The sequence below is a fragment of the Anopheles stephensi genome, chromosome 3, assembly GCF_013141755.1.
Source record: "Anopheles stephensi strain Indian chromosome 3, UCI_ANSTEP_V1.0, whole genome shotgun sequence".
Taxonomy (NCBI): Eukaryota; Metazoa; Arthropoda; class Insecta; order Diptera; family Culicidae; genus Anopheles; species Anopheles stephensi.
This window is the reverse complement of record NC_050203.1, coordinates 21,695,663-21,717,906: the sequence shown is the minus strand read 5'-3', so window position 1 is coordinate 21,717,906 and position 22,244 is coordinate 21,695,663. Positions and strand designations below refer to the sequence as shown.

Here is a 22,244-nt window from a genome sequence, read left to right as displayed (position 1 = left end):
AGCGGGTGATGGGGAGGGAATCGTCCACAAGGATGACCAGCCTGCCGGGAACGATTTCGCACCGAACCGCAACCTTATTGTCCTTCTGCATTTCCTGCAGATACTCAGTGGCCCAATGCTTCCAGAAACGTTGCACGAATAATTGCCAGGTAATCCCCATGTCAGAGCAGTTGGTTGCGATGATGTTTTGCTGTTGCTCACTCTGAAATAACTCAAAAAATTCTTTTAGCGCGTGTGACGAACCTTCAAGTTGTTTACGTTGTCGGAGTGTATATCCGACGGTAGCCCGCGCCGGGCTGTGGAACGGTGTAAAGCGGCCAAGAACCCTGCAGTGGTGAGATCGCTGACCAGCTCCAGGTGAACCGCCTTGGTTGCAAAACAAAAGAACAAAAACAAATAACACTTGGCAGCGGCAGCTCTCTTGTACGTCGGCTTAAGACAAATTGGGCCGGCGTAATCCACTCCAGTAACAGAAAACGGCCGGCTCGGAGTGATGCGTTGATACGGAAGTTGGCCGGTTTGTTGTTGCACTAGGGCGGGATCCTGTCGTATGCAACGAAAACAATTACGGACTACTCCTTTCACTAATCTCCGTCCGTCGAGCGGCCAATATTCTTCTCGAATCTGGGAAAGTAATAGTCTTCCCCCGCCATGCATCAGCTTTTCATGAAAGTGGTATGCGATGAGACGAGCAAACAGATGGTTCTTGGGAAGTAGGATAGGGTGTTTGAACTGGTAGGGAAGCTGTGCAAGCTTCAATCGGCCACCCACTCGCATTATTCCTTCCTCATCGAGGAATGGTTTCAAGCGCCGTAGAGGTGAGCGCCGCCCTATAGTTTCTCCCTTTTTCAGCAACCGGATCTCCGATGAAAACTCGTCTTGTTGCGCCAGGATGCATAATGTGAGTTTAGCTGCTTCCAGGAATTTATGTGTGATCGCGGATGAAGTAACTTGTGACGATTGTTGTGTGCGTGTCCGACGAATTTCAATATCAGCTTCGGCAGCCAGCAATGGATTCGATATTGGCCAATCAAAAGCAGGTAGCCCCAACCACTCGGGACCACAACTCCATATCGACCTTTTCAGCATGTCCACTGCTGACATCCCACGAGATACCAGGCCGGCGAGATTTGTTGAGCCGGGAATGTGTTTCCACTGACGAGGACGTGAATAGTTCTGGATCTCAGCAACACGATTAGCCACAACGGTTTTCCAGGTGTTGGGTGGTGACAAAATCCAATTTAGCGTGGTAACGTGTACGTTACTCGTCTTCAAACTTAGCCGTTTAGCGAGTCGATCGCTAGTTAGATTCGGCTGCGATGCGCTGTCCAACAGCGCGCGCGCAGGATGAGCAATTCCGAAATCATCAATAATATTCACGAAAGCAGTTTGGAGCAATACCTGCTCGGGTGCTTGCTGTAGTGCTGCTGCAAATGGGGGTTGTGTGTTATCGGTGGCTGTGTGATCGTTAGCGGTGTTGTGTGTGTGATGTGGCGGAGCTGTGTAACTAGGGCTATTCGGTGTGAAGTGCAGTTTTGTGTGGTGTGCCAAATTACAATACCGGCGTTTGTAGTGCGACGGACAATCACAAGCCATATGATTCTCGCGTAAGCAATTTATGCATAAACGCGCGGTCATCGCGAAACGATAGCGATCCTTAGGCTCCATTCCTTCAACTCGTGGGCATTTTAGCAATGAATGCGAGGAATTGCATAAAATGCAATTTGGCGTTTCATGTGACGTGGTACCAAAACTAGTTTGACGCGGAAAGGTTATTCGCCGCGAGTGACTCAGTTCGTGACCCTGTGACGTATGATGCGCGATGGTGGGAAGCTTGATGCCCTTGAGTGAGTTCGATCCAGTGCTCGGGTGCGCGGTAGGAGCTAGCTTTGCCTGCAGTTGAGATTGGACACGAATCAATCTATTCTCGAAATTCTCTCGAAATGCAGCATTCTGCGTTGTTTCTTCCAGTGTGGAAGCGGAATCCTCTAATTCTTGTTGAACACTCTCTAGGTCCTTGCATAATGTTTCGAATTTTCTTAAGCGAACCTCCACTTGTACTTGATCCCGTGCGTGAACGAAACTATCCAAAAATTTCTCGTACCGAGTAAGGGACGCCAACAAAATTGTCCGACGGGACGCCAAAACAACGGGTGGTACGGGCATTGTGCAATCGTGTGTGTGTGTATGTGCGTGTGAGTGAGTGACCTGCAGTGTAATGCGTGATGCGGCAAAAACAGCTGTACGGTGCACGAAAATCCAAACCAAACGAAAATCCAAACCACACACAAAACGGTGAACGACGGGTCGATCAAACTCGCGAAAAAACACCAGAAATTCGAGCTATATCCTGGTCACGGCACCATGAAGATTTCGCGGAGTTTCGGATCGATGTGTGTTGCAATATTTACCAAGCGTCGTGTTCAGATTCCAAATTCGAAGAGAGTTATAATTGTGTTTTCTGCCCTATTTATAAACTTTCTTATGAGTGTCCCCCACGCGAGCGACACTCACTCCTACTCACTGTATCCTTGAAATATTTCATGTATTAAAACTTGACGAAACTAGCTTTCGTCAAGTAGATTTGACGTCTAAACGTAAACAAACATCTAAGCGTAAACAGGAACATTTTGCTTTTCCGCTAACACAAGACAAACAAGACACTGAATGCTGATAACAAAACCGAAGCCAAACACTATCAATTACTCTTCTTCCCCTGTCTCGCCAGCGCCAGCAAAACCCAAACCCAACAAAGAGAAAACCGTGTAGATTTTCACGTTTTAGCACGCCCAGGTAAAAGGAAAAACTCCCGGTCTAGTAAAGGATGTTGTTTCTAGGATCTCTTAAAGAGTGCGTGTAAATGAAATACAAGTTAGAAAAAAAAAAAAATATTTAAAGAAAACCCTCTCCTTATAGAAAGAGAGAGCAAAATAAAGAAGAAAAGAAGAGAAGAGAAAGAAATATTTAAAATAAATAAATACATATATACAAAACACAGTCACACACACATCCCAGCAGATTACATTAATTATAAACAAACGCAACGCAACAACACATTGCATACGCACAGGCGTAGCAATACCGGAGCAAGTCGGCAAGATACATTTATCGCGTTAGTGTGCTGTTGTACATTGCTGAGGGTTGCATTGTTAAAAAGCGGTGCGGGCAATCTAACAGAACAAAATAAAAAAATAAAAAAACCAGAAGAAAAAAAACATACTGCAAATGATCTTGAATGCGACGGACGGAAACCAAGAAAAACCCCGGAAAAACGGAACATGTATAAAATAAAGTAATCAACTGATTTTACTCTTCATTGGCAATTTTTCTTCGCCTCCGTTGCTTCTGATTCCAGCTTATCCGAAAACAAATGATTTTATGTTGTGAAACTGTGAAACCTGACAGTGTTTTTAGAGAGTTTGGTAATTGTTTTTCGCAATTTTACTGACTACTTTCTACTAAGAAAAACGAATGCATCTTTGGAATCGAGAGAAATATATGAGAAATATTGTTGACTTGCTGATTGTTTCATTTATATTCTGCTTCGATATTCTTCTATAATGTTTATGATAGCTATGTTTGGTTATCGAGGAGCAAATGTTGTCCTTTTTTTGATTTACTTCTAATATTTTATGTGTAATTCTATGCTTAATAACTTAAAATAATTTTTTTTAACCATATTAACTGAGAAAAAGGTCCAACATAATTCTCTTAACACTCACCACGCATAATCATGCAAAAGCATAAAGCTCTCGCAAACTTTTGCTGCTGAAACTTTCATAGTGAAACCTATCGTGAAATATTTCACGTAACCGTCACATTTGAATTACTAATCTGTCCATAAATGTATTTTCTAAGGGAATTGCTCGTTATTTAATACAATTCCAATCGTTCATGTTCTAACCAATCAGTTGGATTGTTCATAAATCAGATGTTCTATCTGTAAAATAGCAATTCGTGTAAACAAAAGATCATAAAACAAAGAAAAATAGCAAAGTAAACAATCATTTGCAGAAGATTTACTAACTCAAGCAGGTCAAGGTAGGCTCTGGAAACAGACATACAGATTCCCTTTACCCACGCACCAAATTGTACGTGATTACGTATAAATTCTAGTCTCTCTCATATTTTGTAATAAGAATCACTTTCGATAAGCTTAAAATCATGAGTGAAGCTCCTGCCGATAGAGCCGATGTCCCAACGCCAGTAGAAAAGAAAAGCCATCGCATTCAGGTCAGACTGCCAGCACCGGAGTGTAAGTAGCGAGAAGTTGGTCATTTTTGTACTAGTTCTAGTCGACCTTAGCTGATCTGCTATTATCTTCTATTCCAGTAAGTCAAACTGAACTGCAAACCGGAGCGAGCAGAGCCGTTAGAGAGACTGCGCAGTCCAACCTTTGTGATTCGCAACAGGTGGGCATCTTACGCGGTGCATCGGCTTACACGAAACAGTATCGGGAAATGTAAGAAGGAACGCTAAAACTCAAAAAGGCTTTTGCTCTAAATTTACCCCCACTTTCACTATTCCAGCGATAACGTCTTAAAACATCTCGCCGTTGCTTATTTGTTCACCGTTCTGAAATCACCACCACACTGGACACCGGAAACGTTTGGTGAAATAGTCGAGCTGGAGGCTACCATTGCCAACACAAAGCTCGAGACACGGCTTCCAATTTTCCGGAACGATAAAACGTACAACATTCATCTCTCCAGCACACTGTTAAAGGGACGGTTCGTTACACCGCAGGAACGATCGGCCCACGCCCAGCTAAATGTCAATCAAGCGCTGGCCCGCATTAAACGGGGAAAGGCTGCAATTTGGATGTGTGATTCGTACTTTTTCCTCATCCGTCGTCTCGTAACCGGTTGGTACTTTTACACCGTGAACCTACAGGACAAACCGGCCCTGATGTTTTTCAGCTGTGCACAGCTGATGGTGAACCTTGTACGAGAGTCCTACGGATGTACAGAGCATTCGAAGTACTTCCTCTCGAACATTGTCCTACACTCGGTGGAGGAAGGCGACCTGACCAGGATTGTGTGGAAGATGAAGCGTAGCTGCGGTATGAAACTTACCTCACCGATGGAAGCGATCCTGCACGGGAACATTTGCTTGGTACGGCCGAGCCTAGAACGATCGCTCGAAATCGGGCTTAACGTGCTGGAGCGGGCAGGAAACGTTCAGAAAAAGCCACGATCGTGGGATAACAAGCTCCTGAATGGATGTTTTAAGCGAGCTCAAGTAAGCTGGAAAGTGGCAGAAAAGATGGCTGCCTTTGTGCGTGATAAAACCGATCCGAGCTACACCGTTGGAGGGTATGAACTAACCTGCCGAACTGCTCCGATAGGACATCGGCAGAGGAAACATTTTGAGGAGCTCGTAAACTACTTCCTCGCTTCCTGTAACGCACTCCTGGTAGTTGGACTCGACTGCTGCTTTCTATTCTGGTCCAGGGATAACTTCCTCTACTGGTTTAGTCCTTACCGGTACAGTTCCCTGCAGGAGAAGCCCGAAATTCTTCAAAGTCGAGCCTGTTTCGTGCACATGACGAACGCTCTGGCTAAAGCTTCCCAATCGCTGTACGAATATCTCTACGAGCTTGGTGTTTTCCCTGATCATACGATCGAGCTGCTGCCGGTGCGTGTCGATGATCGTGTGCCACACGCTCCCATTCCCGACGAGGATGAAGATTCGCTTGATCAGGAAGGTCTCACCATACCGCCCGCTAGTGATCGAGGCTGGACGAACTTCTACTCACCGGAACTTCACACCCCGTCGGAGTTGCGGTTAGCAAGACAGATGCTCGATATGGTGTACCGGACGGCGGAAGATCGGTGTGACTGAGCAGCGACCCAACCCAGAACGGTAAGCAGTATCCAATTACACACAAGCTCATTAAACGGCATGATCACCTCGCTAACCACGGTAACATGAGCAGGTGCGGTATCACAAGCCACAAAACGGTTCGATTGATGCGTTCGATAATGTTTATTAAATATATGTATGGTACGTATGCATGTTGTACATTATGTGAAGCAACAGAAACACGGCGACAGGGTACCAAGTTGTTCTCTGCTAAGGATAGATTAGTTACAAACGGTTGAGCTTAACTCCCTAGCTGCTTCGTACCATTCGCTAAGTATATACACAGAAGTGGACTAATAATACACACTCGAGTGAGTAGAGTAGAAGGATCGGCAGCGAATATAGAGTGCCCCTCCCGAAAGGGTCTCCGCTTCAAATGCACCTTCGATGGGTCAATACTATGCTGTTAGGTATTATGCTGTAGATTCAATTCCTTGTCCCCGTTGACCTCCCTGTTTTGGAATGTTTTTTTGCTGGGACCTGTTAGAGCTACGGCGATTGTGGCTTGAGATCTTTCCACAAGGGACATCCACGCAGAGAAAACACACTCTCCTCAGCCGGCCGGACACTGTTTACGATGATCCGACGCTGGTGCTGTGTGTCAGTAGCATCACATCTTCCGGCAGTGGATGCCGCTTGTACTGTCGTTCGGTGACGAGAAACACGACCAATCCACCGTACACGATGTACAGCAAACCGATCGTGTTGATCAGAACGGCTTGCGGTGGTAGTGCGGAATAGTTTGGTCTGGAGGGGAATGAGAAGACGTTACCAACTTTGATCGCTTAGCGAGTCGGGCGTTTAATCAGAACTTACACAGAGAATATGGCTTTTTCCAGCAGTCCCAACAGTGCCGCAGCGATGGCCATCACGAATCCGGCTACACCGAAGAAGACATGCACGGGCATGTAGGTTGCTCGCAGCTGCTCACGTACACCCGGGAACAGATAGGCCGCAAAGCCAAACACGTACTACAGGATACGAGAGGAAAGATAACGCAGTTAGACACAGTTTGCTCTTGGAGCCTGAACGGTGACAGTTACCTGCAGCGAAAACAGTAGCACCGCGGACAATCCCACCCAAGAGTGTAGCGTGTACATGTTCGGGATCGGGTTCGGTTTGGCAAGGTTGTGCGAATCGAAGACGGCCACCAAAGCGACCACGGTAAAGATGAACGCAGCGCCGTGTATGGTGGCGTGCGTAATCTTGAGCGGCTTCTTGCGAGCGTACCGGAATCCGCGGTAGATTAAGATGGCTGCCGAGAACAAAAAAGAGTGTTAAAGATCACGAACATTATTAGACCAAGCTAGTTTATAGAGCTCCTGTACTCACGCTACTACTTACAGTTTCCGTACAGGAAGATCATGCCCACTGACATCAGCAGTGGATGCCAGTTGAACTGTATCGATGGGCGGGACGACCAGCCAAGCCCGTTCAGATGGATGCCGATCCAGCAGCTCACCAGTATGATGATCGTGATGCCGACCAGCTGCGTCACGAGGTACAAGATTCGGAAGTTGTTCAGAGCTGAGGGTGGTGGAGGGCTGTTATCCATTTTGGTGGCCGGTGGGTCTCGTCACGTCTTCGTTAGACTCGGAGTATTAAGTGCGAGTGAGCTGTAATTAGAGGTGTGTTCGATCTGATATGAGACTCGTGAATAATTTTGTTAAAATTGTATGTTATAGCTATTCATCCAGAATCTCGCTAACTAAGAGCTTGAGATTATGAAGGCCATCTTTTATAACAAACTTCTTAGAAAGATAATGTTAGATTAAACGGTACTCAAATGAACTGCAATCGATCGCAGCTCAAACAAATATAGCTTTTATCGCTTCCAACGACCAATTGCTTACTCTCCTCGTATCGAATCGGCATAAACAATAAACAGTTAGACCGACCAGGCGTTAATCAAACAACTCCACACCCAAGGCTAAAACTGTAAACACTGCACTTTTGATTCCGTTTTCGTTTGCAGTCGCATTTCAATGCACTTTAAAGCGCAATAACGCTTAACTCCATGACTCACCGAGCAACTGCTAACGGACGATATTGATTTTCCATGATTGATCGAACTTTTTACTGGGGCTCAAGATCGTGTTGCCTACAGGTTTAATTACGTACCATCGTGGCTATGATGAGTAAATTGGAATCGAAGTGAAAGTTGCCATTTACATCAGATATCCAGTTTAATTTAGTATGTTATAAAAGATATTCCCTACAGAGAATACTGTTTGGGGTTGAGCCGCGCCTGAAGATATGCAATTTATTTATTTTTTAATCATTGGTCCTCAGCAGAGTCCTTGGAGGCTTCAGATTTGGCAAACTAATCGAGAATTAAAACTATAAACTATAGAAACACTAGACTAAACATAATTGTTGCAAACTTTCAGGCGTTATGGAATTATAACTTCCACTCCTCAAAGCTCTCCAACATACATGTGTTTGACATCTCTGAAGAAGACGCTGATTTATTGCAACGATACTGAACATCTGTTCAAATAGCTTATACGGTTCTTGTCTATCATTTCCGTATACTTCCCTCAGCTGATAAAGAGTTTCTAGAAGCTTTCTTTATTAGCAGCCTAATTGGAGTCAATAATCGATTTCGATCGATAAGTTACGTTATGCTTCGATTAGTTCCAAATGGCTCACAAAATTGACCATTAGTATTAAAAAGTGATTCGCCTTAGAAAGCCAAAGACCTTGGTCGTGTTGGTGTACCAACAATCCATCACATGTGCGCGGTACCGTATCGGTGTCATTGAGGCACGGAGATCTACGCGCCTCAAATCGTCCTTGCCCTTGCACTTGACCCAGCCCCTTTGTCGCTTCTTCTGAGCGGGGGTTTTCCGGTTTCATGACACTTAAAAGCTGGCGTCGATAACGTAACCAGATAACGTTCTTCCTTCTCCTCTCAAGCATAGGATAGCCGGGAAGTTGGCCTAGCCTAGCACCACGCTTGCGTTACGTCAACCGTACATCCACCTGAGCACGATGATTGGATTTGAGATTTGATTGAGCTGCTTGTCTCAAGGTTTCTCGGAGACGCGCAGTGTGTGGAATTCATCAAAAGGCTTGGATATAAAATGAAGTCACTTTCACACATTCGACCACGGAAGGACACACACATCTGGGTCAGTCGTTTACCATTACCGGTGGTTTCCGTTGTTGAAATTAATGAAGCATTTTTGAAAAACAGATGTGGATCTTTTTTTTATTTGCCACATATGAGATCGTTGGTTGATGGTGCCTGAGACGGGGCAAACAAATTTATAATTTTTAGTATTAAAATTTAACGTCCAATTAAGCTCGCATCAAGAGCACATATAAAGCAGTCTAAAGAGCTCAGTAGAGCTGTCATTTTTTTACAGCTGTCAGGCGCAAGCTTAGTATCCCTGCGCTAAAACTCTTTCATGTATAGAGCCCCTTGCTTCATTACCTTTTCTAAGTACCCAATGCAGCTTCACCAAAAATTTGCTTCTCATTACATTAATTAAACAAAAAAGTTCGTCAAATTCTCTTGCAAAGTTTTGCTTTTCTTGTGCAAAAGTTTTGGCATTTTCTTTTCACTGCGTGCTACTTTCTCCACGCCGAAAAGCAATTAATTTCCACCGTAAGGCGAAAGTACCCGTAAGCAAAACATTCCTCCCAATGCCAACGCCGGACGGACGCACCGCCGGACAACAAATGAAATAATTGACCGCACAGCATTCCAATCATACGCCACATTACTCAACCCACGATGGGCTGCCCACTGAGCAAATAAAAAGATTTGCCATTTTCTGAGCAAAATATCTGGCGCGAAAATTTGAACCTTTCCATTTTTCCATAACATTTTCCTTCCACAAATAGCATCGCCAAACCATAAGCTACATAAGGTAACACAATTGCCATCGGGGGTTAGTACCGGGCTTTAATTAATTTAAACAGACTCAATTTACCCGGTTCCTGGTCAAAGGTCTAAAAATAACGCCCTTTACCAGCGTGTCCTTTCATGTAAAATGTAAAAGCCACGCTCCTCTCGGGGTCGTAGTGTGTTTATTGATTTTATGTTTTCTACCATTTTTTTATTCAACCAGTGGGTTATTTTTTCTTATTGGAGCGTGTTACTGGATCATGTTCATGAACCACCGAAGCTCACACAGGCTCCACACACACACAAACGATCCACACGTCCTATATGGGGAAAGAACACCCTTGAGGTTGATTTGCAGCTTTCTAGACACGCTACGGTTCTTACATTTCACCACTGAGCACGTTGTAGATTCTTGCACGTCCTCCCTACGCCCTTTTTGTGCGGGTTGCGGGATCTCTCTTGACATTTTGCTTTCGGTTTATCTTGTTTGCTCTGATAATGCTAGTTCAGCGTGCGGAGTAATGTTACCAGACTATGGGCGCTATCTGAGTGTGGTAGGCTTTAGAGCGCAATTATATTGGGAGGTAAGAAATGTCGTTTAGACACAAGTGAGTGAGAGAGAGAGAGAGCGGTAGATAGCAAATTGACGAAGACATTGTGATTGTAGAATCAGTTTTAATTCATGAGGATAATTCATTCAACGTTCTACGCGAGAAGATAAGGTTTGAGAGTGAATCTAGGGGTTACAGTGCATTAAATCAAAATTGAGTTTCCATTTTGAGTATCTTCTTCCTTGGCACTACAACCTCGAGAGGTCTCGCGGCCTGCCATTTCTGGCTTTCTGTGACTTGATTTTACCCGTAGCAAAGTAGTCAGCCCTGCGTACAGGGAGGTGGTCTGGATGGGATTGGAACCCCGGCCCTGCCGTATGAAGACCGGCACCGTTTTCACCTCTATTACCGGACCTAGTTTAGTCTTGATCAACAACCTTCAGATTTTATTTTTTACTGTAGCTAAAAAAAAGTGACATTGAGACCTTCCCGAATGTATTTCAACAAGTGTGTATCTAAAACTCAACCAAATCATCCTTAACAAACACTATTAATAGAGATTTGAAGATAAGCAAGGTATGAGTTCGAAATAACGCTACGATGGAAGGGACAAACGTGTTACGTGTTACTTTTCTTAATAAACGTTACGGGAGAGGCTCATCCGTTACAAGTGTTACGATATTAGTAATCGTTACAGTGAAGACGTTAGATCTTATTGTTTCCATCGGTTTGATGCATATTGATATGTTTTTATATTTAAATTCAAATCTTAACTGTTAACATATGATTATTTAAGCTTCAACGTTTTGAATTTCCTTTCCTGTAACATTTCAATCCACTCATTTAGCCGTATAAAATTCCCATCTATTACAGCTGCTTATAGCGGTGCACATATACCTCTCAGCCCCTCACCCTTCCCAAACAAACCCGTTCAGAATCCATCATCGGTTGTACGCTCAAACAAACGTACAAATCGTGACATTCATCCAGTAGAGGCCACCGTCGCACAAAACACGAACAGTACGCCGCATACACACCGGTACGATAGAGTAAAACGACTCAAGAAAACTAAATTTGAAAAGAAGCAAAAAAACACACCAACCACATAACAGTTTCTCACATCCACCGGACGTGGCCGGGCCGGATAATTTTGCTCATTAAAACGCACGGCTCGGTGCGGGAAAGAAAATTCATACGATGGGGGACTTTTTTGCACCACAATCACAAGAAAAACTCCACACACGCCCTTTCCTTGACCCAACCACAACAACGTACAAACGGTACGTACTCTCGACCTGCTGCAGCAAATTTAAGGCTATAGGCGCAACAGGAACAGAGGCTTCCCTATTTGATACAAGCGTGTTCAATTGACCACACGAGGGTAGATAGAAAAAGGTAAAAAGATATTTCATTCATACTGGAAAAGCCTTAGGCCCGGACATATCGGATGAGGAAAGTTGGAAAGGAAAAAAAGGAAAATACATCAAACGATATAAAACTCTCTCATGCATTCAAACGCATTAAGAAAGAAGAAAGGTAATGTTCAACACGCACTGCTGAATGCAAGTGAGTGCATGATAAGCTATAAACGATAGAGGAAAATTATTGAAAGCTTTTCCTAAGCATAAAAATTCAGTAGAGAAGGAAAACCATTTGACAAGGTCCACGCACCGAAACAAAAACAAACAACTTGTTGAAGGGAGATGGAAAACAAATGCACACCTTGCACACAAACACTTCACAAGAACTCAAGGGAAAATAAACTGATGCTTTTTCCCCCCGAACTACCCTTAGACAAATGCCACCCATGGGGGATTATGGCCTGAAAAAAGTTTTTCCCCAAATCGATCACTACACAAACCATCTGGTTGGCTCATCTGTTGCATTAACTCAGTCACGCACACTAGCGCACACACACGCTCACTGACACACATATGCACTTGGGAAAAGCTCCCCCAGTTTTTTTGTGTAGAGAGTTCAGGAAAATTCATTAACCGAGACCGAGATGGATGACACGCTCATTTGCTCATCTTCTGCCATTTGCGTGCCGTGGAATTCGAATTAAACATTCTTCCGAGCTCGATGGTTCGATGCTTTACCCCAGAATCTAATTCACCGACTTGCCTCACCATCTGGGTACGACACAAACTATCCATACACACCACAGCCGAACCTACAGTTAAACAGCTGTAATAAAACGGGATTACAGACCTCGCGGCTTTTCGCTAGCACATTACCTTTTTTTTTTTCGTTCGCTTTTCTCCCGGGTTTTATCTTGTGCCCCACGGAGTAACGGGCACGGATATTCGCGGCACGGGTGTAGAAGGTGGTCAACACAAGCGCGAATTCGCGAACCACACCAGACGGCTGCAACTGTACTGAGAGCGCCACGTACTGGGGCGAAGCTGTGAACCGTTGGGCGAATATGCCGTGAGCATATACGATACGATACGAGTGCGGGGCGGCTAGGGTGGTGGTGGGTTGATTTATTCGGTGGGCAAAACTCACCCCCACCCCCCCCTTTAGAAGTCTCCCCAGAAGCACTCCCCATACGGTGTGTGAGAGACTTAAGGCAAGAGCGCGAGAGAGATGCTGATAATGCGGCACGCACTCGAGCTTTTATCAAAAGCGATCATAGAAATCAGCGCGCGTGTGAGGGCGAGAGAGAAATACAGAGAGAAGGAAAGAAAGAGGTACAGAGAAAGAGAGAGAGAGCGATTTTCATTTGTTTTTCTTACCCTTGAGAGCGTACGTGCGGAAAAAAGCGCGTCACGAAGTTGGCTGTGCGCTCCACAGGTACAGTAAGCGACAGAAAAATAGCAGCACTCATAAGGACATAAATTTTTTTTCATGTTTCTTTTTCCACTATTTTTTTCCTATTTTTGTACGTTTACTACCAATTTCATTCCTGCTTGCTTTTCTATTTTTCTCCTTGTATGTATTCTCACTCATCTAGCTTTTTACAATTTGGACGTTTACTAACTTTAGTTTAATGTTTGTTTGTTGAAGTCTTCCAACATTATTATCTGTTTTTGTTTGCTTATAATATGTTTTCTAATTTATGTATTATATTCATTTTTCTTACCTTTACTAACTTTAGTCTTATGTTTATTTCCTGTGTTACCAACTTTCTTACCAGGTTTTTGAACAAAAGAAATTGTGTTCTTATGTATTTTTTAAATTCTGTTTATTTATATATCTTTATATTCCAATTTTCTTGTTCGTTTTTAAATTCTTTTGCTTTTATGTTCTAAGTTTTCTCATTTTTTTTTTTTGTTATTTTTTATCTTTTAGAAGTTTTGCATTTTTTCAAACTACTTCACACTAAAACAATCTATTTTGGGCAAAATTTATTCATGAAAATGTTTTCTTAAAGATGAGTTCGCCTTCTCAATTTTTTTGCTTTCTAGCAAGATGTTTTCTCATTTTCTATCGTTTATTCATTTCAGAGTTTTGAACATTTATTTTCAATTTTCATAAAAAACAAAATCGAGAAAAAAGCGAGTTTGCAAGACAATGACCTCAGAACACTAAAATGGGCAATGGGAAAAAGATAACCTATTATCTCAATAAGTGACATAAAAATTTGTTATCTACAACACATTTGCACTTGCGGCATTTCTTACACGTCGATATCGATTGACCAAACGTCTGAGTGAGTGAGTGGCCTGCTAGCAGAGAAAACGTTTCAAAACCGTATTGTATTTGCTATCTGCTAGATTATTCATTTCCTTGCCTCTACCGGGAACCGGGACCGGAAATACATTACACGGCTTTGGTGGGTGATAGATAGGGAATCTATCCTGGCTTGGGTTGTTCAATAAGTTGCTGCGTACTATTATGGTAACAGTAAGTAAGGCTCCAAAAATCAAGCTGCACCAACAACTGTCTGGAAAGTGTATGCGTAGCTTATCGCAGCACATTCACCACTGTTTAGATAGGTCCATCAACAGTTGTATTTAAATGTGCCATCGTGTCGTGTCGGCTGTAATTTATATTATTTAACCTGCAATCATCATAATATGTGACCGACGCTACGCTTTTTGCGCTTGCTCTTGTCCACTACAATGTTGTGGCTCACACTGTACTTAGGCTTTGAGCTGCACAGCACTCAGAAACGCGCGAGAAGTGCCAATTAAGTGCCACTTTTTTTTGCAATACATCACGAGATTCTGAAAACACACGATTTAAGCATCGGCGTGAATCGAAGCATGGCGCCAAGGCACTAACGCGACCTCTCGTGCGTTACCAACGCTGCTCAACGATGCTGATAAATCTGTCTACTTCCGCGACAAATTTAACGTAAATATTTTTTTTTTGTTTTCCCGCTGTGGTACGGATAATGTTAATTAGTTTTGCCGGTCACAGCCATAATTTTTTTTTATTGGTAATGTTACTACTTGAGTCAAAATTGCATGCATGAATAATACATCTGATTTATGCGAAAATCTCAGCTGGACCATACCTCTGGCGCGCTGTGATTGTCCTCCGTGGGGGCCAAAAGAGCTGCTATTGAGAATCTTTCTGGTGCAATATTAGGTACGACGTGTGAAAGTTGTGAAGACACGACAGAGGAGATGGCAAGCCGCATCGTCTCTATGTATCAACTTAATACATACCTTCGACATCGGAATGTTTCATGACTCAATTTCTCTCAGGATGTCTCAGAGTTCATCGTCTCTTTGTATCAACTTCATACATACCTGAACAACGTGGTTTAGTCTACGCCTCCGTGAGGATGTTTGACGATCAAATATGATGGCTCGTGATGGATCTCTCTCTCTCTCTCTCTTCTTGTTCTAACGATCTCTTATAGGTCTTCTATCTTCGCCTAACGACCTCTTAAAGTCATGCCTACCATTTTTGGCTTACTTAATGATACCACGTAGTTGGATGGCCAAGTCCTCATGTCGATGTCTCTTATCACTTACTACTATTTAGATATTCCAGAGAAGGATACTATTACTCGAACTTGCACTGAATATTACCAATTTGAGCTAGTCTGGAAAGCTCTGTACTGAATTGCGTGCTGTTCAAGGTATTCCATTTGCTGGTACCAGCTGAACTCGCAGAGGATCAGTCCCGTAGTCAGGACTTAATCGATCGGGTTATCTTCACAGTTTTGGACGATGCTCCGGATGGACGGAAGATACCAACGTTTTAGAAGGCTTGAAGAAGGCTTAACTCGGTCAAAATTCCGATTGCTTTAAGTTCCTTTTAAAACTCAAATTTCTTTCGTCGTAGTGAGACACCAACATCAAGCAGTAATGTATTTTTTAAGCGCATTTGTTTAATTTATTACCGGTTCGTTTTGGTGAGATAGGGGGCGGAAGTGTGGGAAAAATGGGGCAGATGAAAAAAAAACAAAAAGCTAGTCCAAACGAAAAAGAAAACAACTCAAGGCTCAATACTCGGGGGTACGGTGCGAACTTATGATGGGTGAGAGAATTAAAAGAATGTGGAAACACTATGTACAATATCAGATTCGTTTTCCCCACGGCCAGTGGGGGGAAACACGGGGTCTTCATTTTACGCTGCCTGCCTAAAACGCCTGTACTTTCCGTTTCTCTCGGCTACCTTCGAGAGATCCCCACAATGCAGCAAGATTCGGTAGATTACGGGGATTACGTTTACAATGAAGCGACCACCATATGTCAATTTTATTATCATTTCTTGCCTACCAAGGCTCACCCAGTGGGTTCTGGGGGGGAGGCGGTGTGATAGGATTAGGCAGCAAATGGGGAGGCCCTTTCTATCTATCTATCTCTCTCACTCTCTCGCTTACGTTTGTTCGGAAAGGTCAGTAGTAGTGTGTGTATTATGAGTGTGCTCTGCGATTACTTATGAACAAATCATAATCATAATCATTAAAAAAACAATGCAATACAATACAATACATTATCATCATCATCGTACAATTACAATATTCTATTTAATACTATGGGCTCAATCATCATGCTCATGCTGTTCCGATTCTGTGTTGCTTCCCAATCTCGCTACGATAATCACCAATTTCGAGTTAAAATCAGCGTCGGATACTTAGAAAGGAAAAACGGCTTAAAACGCTACTACTCTACGTACCAGAAGAAAAGTTGGGAGCGATTTAAACTGATATTTTCGCTACCGCTTCCTCTCTCTCTCCCTCTTTCGCTTCTAGCTCTAAATCTCTCGCTTTCGGGCAGACCCCATAAGTGTGTATTAGGAGGCAGCGGCGGCAAGAACGGATTTCATTTCGCGCTCACATCACGGACACTTTGTATGCACAAACCAAATTCACCGCAAACAGCTAGGGCTGCGTCAAAGGGGGGACTGCTGCTACTTGCCTGCGGTGGCTGCCATTTTGTTTCCGGTTCCGGTTAACACATCATCCCGGGTTTTCTATTTTAACCGACTAATGCTTTCTCCCTAAAACAAGCGCATATTTAGATAACTTAACCGACAAAAAAAAGGGGACAAAAGCTAACACTCTAACTCGAAAATGCGCACTCTTTCGCTCTGGATGGACGGTCGGCAGTCAGCAAATGGGCTCGATGAAAAGCGGTGACGAGAGACTGCCGGCTGCTTCATAAATAGCAAGGTTAGCGCCCTCTCTCCATGGGATTCGAAATTGGAGCAAAGTCTCTTCATCAAGCACGAGCACGCATCATTAGATTAGTTTACTTAAAGCGAAACACAAAACCTACTACTCTAACGGCTAGTACTTGGTACAGTGAGGAAGAACGAAATAAATTCTAAGGGGGGAGGGGGGAGGGAGGGGGTGTAGGGAAAACAGAGCAAAAAACCAACAAACAAACAAGCCAGCTACTAATTTTGAGAGACACGAAAACAACCGCAGGCAACGTAAGGATGAGGTTCATAGGTCCTGACTGATCCTGGCCACTCAAGCTACCACCAACCTAAAGCTGTCTATTCCTTCTTGTTACTGTGTGTGTGTGTGTTTTTTTGTCCATAATTTAATAGGGAGATTTAACAGACTTTACCATGGGAAAAACCAACACAAAGTCACAGTTAGCTGACACTGTCCACATGAATAACACAATCATTCAAATGATAAGGAAAGTGCGGGATAGCAGCCAAACTAACATTTCTTCCGTTTGTTTAATAAAAATTATGAAAATTGTTAAATTTAAGTAAACAGTGTTGCTTGCAATTGTGTTGTCTGCTGTTCAAGTTGCTGCCTTGAATTTTAAATAGATTTTTAATCTGGCAAACCGATTCATTTTAAAATTGCATCCTCCATGGGTCTATCCGTCTATCTGTCAGTCTACGGTCTAACCGGGAAATTGAACCGGAAAATCAGATTTTACACACCTCCCGAGCAATAGCCAATCATTGTAAAACAGGACAGGATACAGTTACGCGGGGAACGCGATAACGCAAAAACGGCCTGAAATCATCCACACACACACACACACACACACACTCATACATAGATCCTAGTATCTTTGCTCCGCGTTACTATCTGTCTGTCCTCTGCTTGTGGGGACGCACTAGCCGGTTACACGATCCTGTGCCATCATCCCGTTGGTTGGTCGATCGATCGATTGGGGATTGGGACTCACGGTATGCTGCTGCTGCTGCTTTGCTTCGGTGTCTGCTGCGCGCGCTGTTGTATTTTTTCCGGTTTTCAGTGGTTTTCACGATTTTTTTTTTCCATTCACAGCTCACTTTTTCGTCGGTGTACCGCGCTGGGTAAGGCTTTCGAACCGTCGGAAGGTGTAGTTGATAAACACCCAGTCCTTGAGCACTTCGCCTTCCGGTTGTGGGTGGGCGGCTGTGTTTAAGGGAAAAACGGGGAATCGATTAGAAGGCTTCATTCTGTGCGCCGTGTGTGTGCCTTTGCGGTCCACGGTAAACCTCCACACTCAACACTTACGTATCTCTAGTGCTACGTCCGGAAATTCGTCAAAGTTCGATGTATCGTCGATCGAGCGCACTTCCACCGGGATGGCGGCCGGTCGCTCCCGTATGTGCTCCCAGTCGACGCCGCGGAAGAATTGCACTAGCTTCAGATCCTCAATTCCTCGCTGCGAGCCGAGTCTGTGCCGATGGGAGTTGGGAAAAACAAAATTAGTCACGCCTATACTGCAAAATGCAGGGTTTCGCAGACAATTTTAGCAGCAACGACATACCGTCGTTCAGCTTCGCAGCAAAATTTCACTATCGTATCACGCGCCTCCTCCGAGATCGGTGTCTCCGGCGGAAAGATGAGCGTTTCCCGCCAGTTCATCACCTTCCGGTACGTGTCCTGCGGGTTGTCCGAGCAGAACGGCGGGTAGCCCATCAGCATCTCGTACATAATCACACCGAGCGACCACCAATCGCACGCCGGCCCGTACCCCGTCTGCAAAAACACTTCCGGCGCAATGTAGTCGGGCGTACCGACCGTACTGTACGCCAGCGCTCGCCGATTCCGCTTCCAGCTTTCCGCCCGCCGTTTCGAATCCATCGGGCTTGCGCAGGTGCCGATAAAGTCGGACGGTTTTGCTTGCGACAGATCGCGGTAGAAGTCGGTACGGTGCGATTTCTTAAGCCCCGTGCACAGCCCAAAGTCGGACAGCTTTAGGTGACCGCGCGCGTCCAGCAGCAGATTGTCCGGCTTAATGTCACGGTGAATGAAACCGAGCCGATGGATCGAATCGATCGCGAGAGCTGTTTCGACAATGTAGAACTGTGTGCATTCCTCCGACAGGGTGTCCTTTTTCATGAGCAGCGTCATCATATCGCCCCCCGGGAGGAACTCCATAATCAGATACAAATTTACCGAATCCTGGGAGGGACAAAGAGGGAAGCTTTTAGTAGGAACGGTAACACCCCACAGAAGGAACGGTTTGCGATCGTACCTGAAAACTGTAGTACATCTTTACCACCCACTGATGGTCAGCCTCCACCAGCACGTCCCGTTCCGCCCGTACGTGGGCCACCTGCTCCTTCTCCAGCATGTCCGCCTTCCGCAGCACCTTCATCGCGTACACGTGTCCGGTGTCTTTTTTCTGCACCAACCGCACCTCGCCGAACGCACCCCGTCCGATCACCTTGAGCGCTTCGAAATCTTCCACACCGAGCCGGGATCGTTTGAGGCGCAAAAATTCCGTCTCCTTCTGGGCGTGCTGCATGCGCTTCTCCTGGCGCTGCGATTCGGACAGCGTTTCATCCTTTAGCGATGCTTCCAGCTTGGCCTGGCGCTGCTTCCGTTCACCGTGCTGTGTGATCAGATTGCTGTAGTAGTTCTCCAGTGTAACCTTCGCCTTCGTCGCCTTATCGAGCGTGTGATCGCTGAAGCGAACCGTGTTATCAGTCGCCGTCATGCCGCTGCCTGTCAGTGCTGGTGGTGCGCCGGTTGCGCCTTCCGTTCCTAAGCCGTGATCGCGGAGCCTCTCCGAGGAGCCGCTCCGTCACTGTGGTGGTTGTTATTGTGTGTGTGTGTGTGAGTGTGTGCTGAGGCTTCTAGGAGCAACCGGGTCCGTTCGCCGTCACTCCGATCCGTAAGTGGAAAAAAACCCTAAAAGAAGGAAGCAAAACAAACCATTATGAATTAAACATTCGCAGCTCGTTTTGGATGGGGGCTGGCAGACCGGCCATGTTCTGATAAGAGTGGGTCATTGATTTCATATCTACTTCGATTATTGCTTTCCCCAACTGCCGTCGCTAAGCAACCCGCGGTAGGGGTGACGATCGTCACATTGCCTACTTTAATTCATCAAGCTGTGCCCCACACAGAGAAGGCCAGGCATGCAAAGGGAGCACATAAGTGACAATGGAGAAACCGCCCGTGTGTGGAATAAAAGTGAAATCCCAATCTTTTTTATGGTTTGACACGAGGGGGACGAAAAAAACAGCAACGAATGCAAATCTAAACCGCGTGTGCCGCGCTCTGGAACTTGAACTTGTTGTTGGTGTGTTTTTTGCTGACACCAGTTTATGCTGCATCATGCCCACTTCCCTTTCGATAGCCCGACAATCTAGTAGCACGTTATTTGAACACCCTGCTATTGACAAACGGTGGAACACGCGGATGCATTCGCCCGATTGCATTTCCCGTTGCAATTCTTCATGCGACAGCAGCAACAACAACAACAACAACAAAAAGCTCTCGATGCGTTGACGGGCACGGGCAAACCCGTTCCGTAAGTTGTGGGAGCATCGGGCAGCAGCAGACAAAGAACTTACCCCCCAGCCACACACACACACAGAGGGGGTTTTGTTGAGTGAGGGGCTTCCGAACTTCGATAACGTGTGGGGACGGATTGGAGTGTGGTTTGATTGACACCCCCTCCTTCCTTTCGTTCCTTTCTGATGCCCTTTCTAATCCTTTGGGGCACGTGTTTTTCCCCTTTCGGAGGGATCAATGTTTTGAAGTGCTTGTACGATGTTTCTTACATGAAAAGCACCGTGTTACAGGGATCGCCATGCGACATTGCTTCTCCGTTTTACATTTTACTTCGCTCAAATACTGTGTACATCAACAATGTATTATTTGAAGGCGTGTTTTACGTCACGCCAGTAAGAAAATGCGTTTCAGGCGGGATAATGCCAGCTGGTGGACCAGAACTAGTGAACCCCGGTGCAAACGAGAATTGGAAAAGGCTGGTACAATTACGTGCGAAGAATAGGACTAACGGGGTGTGCATGTATGCACACTGCACTTCATTGCAATTGGCCCTTTGAGACAGTGCACAAGAAAAGGGCCAACCTGAGATGATGAGACGGTTGGTTGGAAAGGCACGCGCGCACTACAAAACGCTGGACCAGTATAGCCATGGGGGTGACACCACACAAGACCACCCTGGGGTTGAGGGTTGGAGGTGCATTTTTATGTAACGGAGTAAAGAAAACTGATAGAACCATAATGCATCATCGCTGTTTGGATGGTATGGCCTACTATTCTCACGGTGAAATGTTGCGAGATTCTCTTTTTTCCGCATTCCTTTTTCCACACTTTTCGTCGTCTCGTCGTGTGTTTTTCCACCACAAAAAAACGATGTCACCCCACTGGACAACCGGACGAGGGGCAGTGAAAAAGGGGGTGGTGTGGCGGACAAATGGGGCAACCAAACATACGCACTTGGTCCCGTCGTTCGTGATGATGCAAAATAAATAGAAACGCTCTACGCAAACAACATATCACATCATCGCGCAATAAACCACATTAGGTACACACGCACGTACGCACGCACGACCGCAAACACACGCACATCGGTACAAGCGCGTTCGCGTACATTACCTAGTTTCCTACACGGAAGCACCTTTCGCAGAAGCTGTGACAGTGTTTTTGTGTATGTGTGTGTGTGTTTTTTTTTTTTTTTTGTTCTTTTCTCCTCGCTCAACTATTATTATTATGCAAGAACTTTTCCGCAGTTCCGCGAGCAAAATGCTGCACACTCTGGGCCACTTTTCGTTCGGGTTGAGTTGGTGGAAAACCATCGATTGCTTCACCTGTCGATTCTCTGCACTCGCCCGCGTCCGTTCCCGTTCCTACTGTTGGCCAGCAGCTAGTGCTCTGATTTTCCTTTCCTTTCGTTCCCCTCCCCGTCCAAAAGTAGACAAGGAGACACTACAAAACGGGGCACATACAATGCACTGCACACAACATGAACGCGCACCAACCTCTCGGGAACACGACCACACGGTACTACACTACCTTGTGTCCGTACTCGCTGATGACGATGGCGATTTGTTGGGGGTTGGGTGGCGGGTGGCTGGCGGTGGGAAAAGACGTAGGGCCAGGGCAGCACAACAAACGTACGCAGGGCTCCACTCACGCACTCACACACACGCTGCTTCCCTAACGGGATTTCCACTTCCCGAGCGGGCGTATAATTTCGCTTCCAGTGCTGCGACGAGAAGAGAAAATGTATTTACGTGCACTGTTGTGCTGAAATTTCTTTGTAAATCAAACCACCGTCTGGCACGGTCGAACCCACACCGCGGGTCGCGTGATGAGGGGCTCGCGTTGCGTCATGTACGTTTAA

General features: G+C 45.2%; 3 protein-coding genes across 13 annotated transcripts; 1 reads left to right on the top strand and 2 right to left on the bottom strand.

The window, feature by feature from the left end:
* The first annotated feature begins 4,013 nt into the window (after positions 1-4,013).
* On the top strand, positions 4,014-6,167 carry LOC118512901. Its single transcript, XM_036058016.1, has 3 exons — positions 4,014-4,255; positions 4,333-4,462; positions 4,530-6,167. Exons 1-3 carry the CDS (start codon positions 4,165-4,167, stop codon positions 5,842-5,844), a joined length of 1,536 nt encoding a protein of 511 aa, XP_035913909.1. The 5' UTR covers positions 4,014-4,164; the 3' UTR covers positions 5,845-6,167.
* LOC118512902 (cytochrome b reductase 1) lies at positions 5,977-12,861 on the bottom strand. 8 transcript variants are annotated; one of them, XM_036058017.1, is made up of 5 exons: positions 12,510-12,861; positions 7,210-7,481; positions 6,909-7,120; positions 6,682-6,836; positions 5,977-6,612 (listed from the first exon to the last, which is right to left on the bottom strand). In XM_036058017.1, exons 2-5 carry the CDS (start codon positions 7,418-7,420, stop codon positions 6,438-6,440), a joined length of 753 nt encoding a protein of 250 aa, XP_035913910.1. In that variant the 5' UTR covers positions 7,421-7,481; positions 12,510-12,861; the 3' UTR covers positions 5,977-6,437. The 8 variants fall into 8 exon arrangements, with proteins under 8 accessions (XP_035913910.1, XP_035913912.1, XP_035913913.1 ...); XM_036058019.1 differs by having other exon boundaries at positions 6,116-6,612; positions 7,210-7,483; positions 12,513-12,695; XM_036058020.1 differs by having other exon boundaries at positions 6,116-6,612; positions 7,210-7,506; positions 12,514-12,695.
* Positions 12,862-15,544: 2,683 nt separating this feature from the next.
* Positions 15,545-22,182, bottom strand: LOC118512897 (serine/threonine-protein kinase tricornered). 4 transcript variants are annotated; one of them, XM_036058010.1, is made up of 6 exons: positions 21,709-22,182; positions 20,543-20,545; positions 19,116-19,774; positions 18,405-19,042; positions 18,149-18,312; positions 15,545-18,046 (listed from the first exon to the last, which is right to left on the bottom strand). In XM_036058010.1, exons 3-6 carry the CDS (start codon positions 19,578-19,580, stop codon positions 17,937-17,939), a joined length of 1,377 nt encoding a protein of 458 aa, XP_035913903.1. In that variant the 5' UTR covers positions 19,581-19,774; positions 20,543-20,545; positions 21,709-22,182; the 3' UTR covers positions 15,545-17,936. The 4 variants fall into 4 exon arrangements, with proteins under 4 accessions (XP_035913903.1, XP_035913902.1, XP_035913905.1 ...); XM_036058009.1 differs by lacking the exon at positions 20,543-20,545; XM_036058012.1 differs by lacking the exon at positions 20,543-20,545 and having other exon boundaries at positions 21,880-22,182.
* Positions 22,183-22,244: the final 62 nt, after the last annotated feature.

Excerpts from the sequence above, each read along its gene's own strand:
- LOC118512901 (XM_036058016.1), top strand. The coding sequence starts at position 4,165 with ATGAGTGAAGCTCCTGCCGATAGAGCCGATGTCCCAACGCCAGTAGAA. Across the intron at positions 4,256-4,332 it reads CAGACTGCCAGCACCGGAGT|TAAGTCAAACTGAACTGCAA; the intron begins GTAAGTAGCGAG and ends CTTCTATTCCAG. Across the intron at positions 4,463-4,529 it reads ACGAAACAGTATCGGGAAAT|CGATAACGTCTTAAAACATC; the intron begins GTAAGAAGGAAC and ends TCACTATTCCAG.
- LOC118512902 (XM_036058017.1), bottom strand. The coding sequence starts at position 7,420 with ATGGATAACAGCCCTCCACCACCCTCAGCTCTGAACAACTTCCGAATC. Across the intron at positions 7,121-7,209 it reads GATCTTCCTGTACGGAAACT|CCATCTTAATCTACCGCGGA; the intron begins GTAAGTAGTAGC and ends TGTTCTCGGCAG. Across the intron at positions 6,613-6,681 it reads GAAAAAGCCATATTCTCTGT|ACCAAACTATTCCGCACTAC; the intron begins GTAAGTTCTGAT and ends ATTCCCCTCCAG.
- LOC118512897 (XM_036058010.1), bottom strand. The coding sequence starts at position 19,580 with ATGACGGCGACTGATAACACGGTTCGCTTCAGCGATCACACGCTCGAT. Across the intron at positions 18,313-18,404 it reads TGCTGCGAAGCTGAACGACG|ACTCGGCTCGCAGCGAGGAA; the intron begins GTATGTCGTTGC and ends CCATCGGCACAG. Across the intron at positions 18,047-18,148 it reads GGACGTAGCACTAGAGATAC|CCGCCCACCCACAACCGGAA; the intron begins GTAAGTGTTGAG and ends CCTTAAACACAG.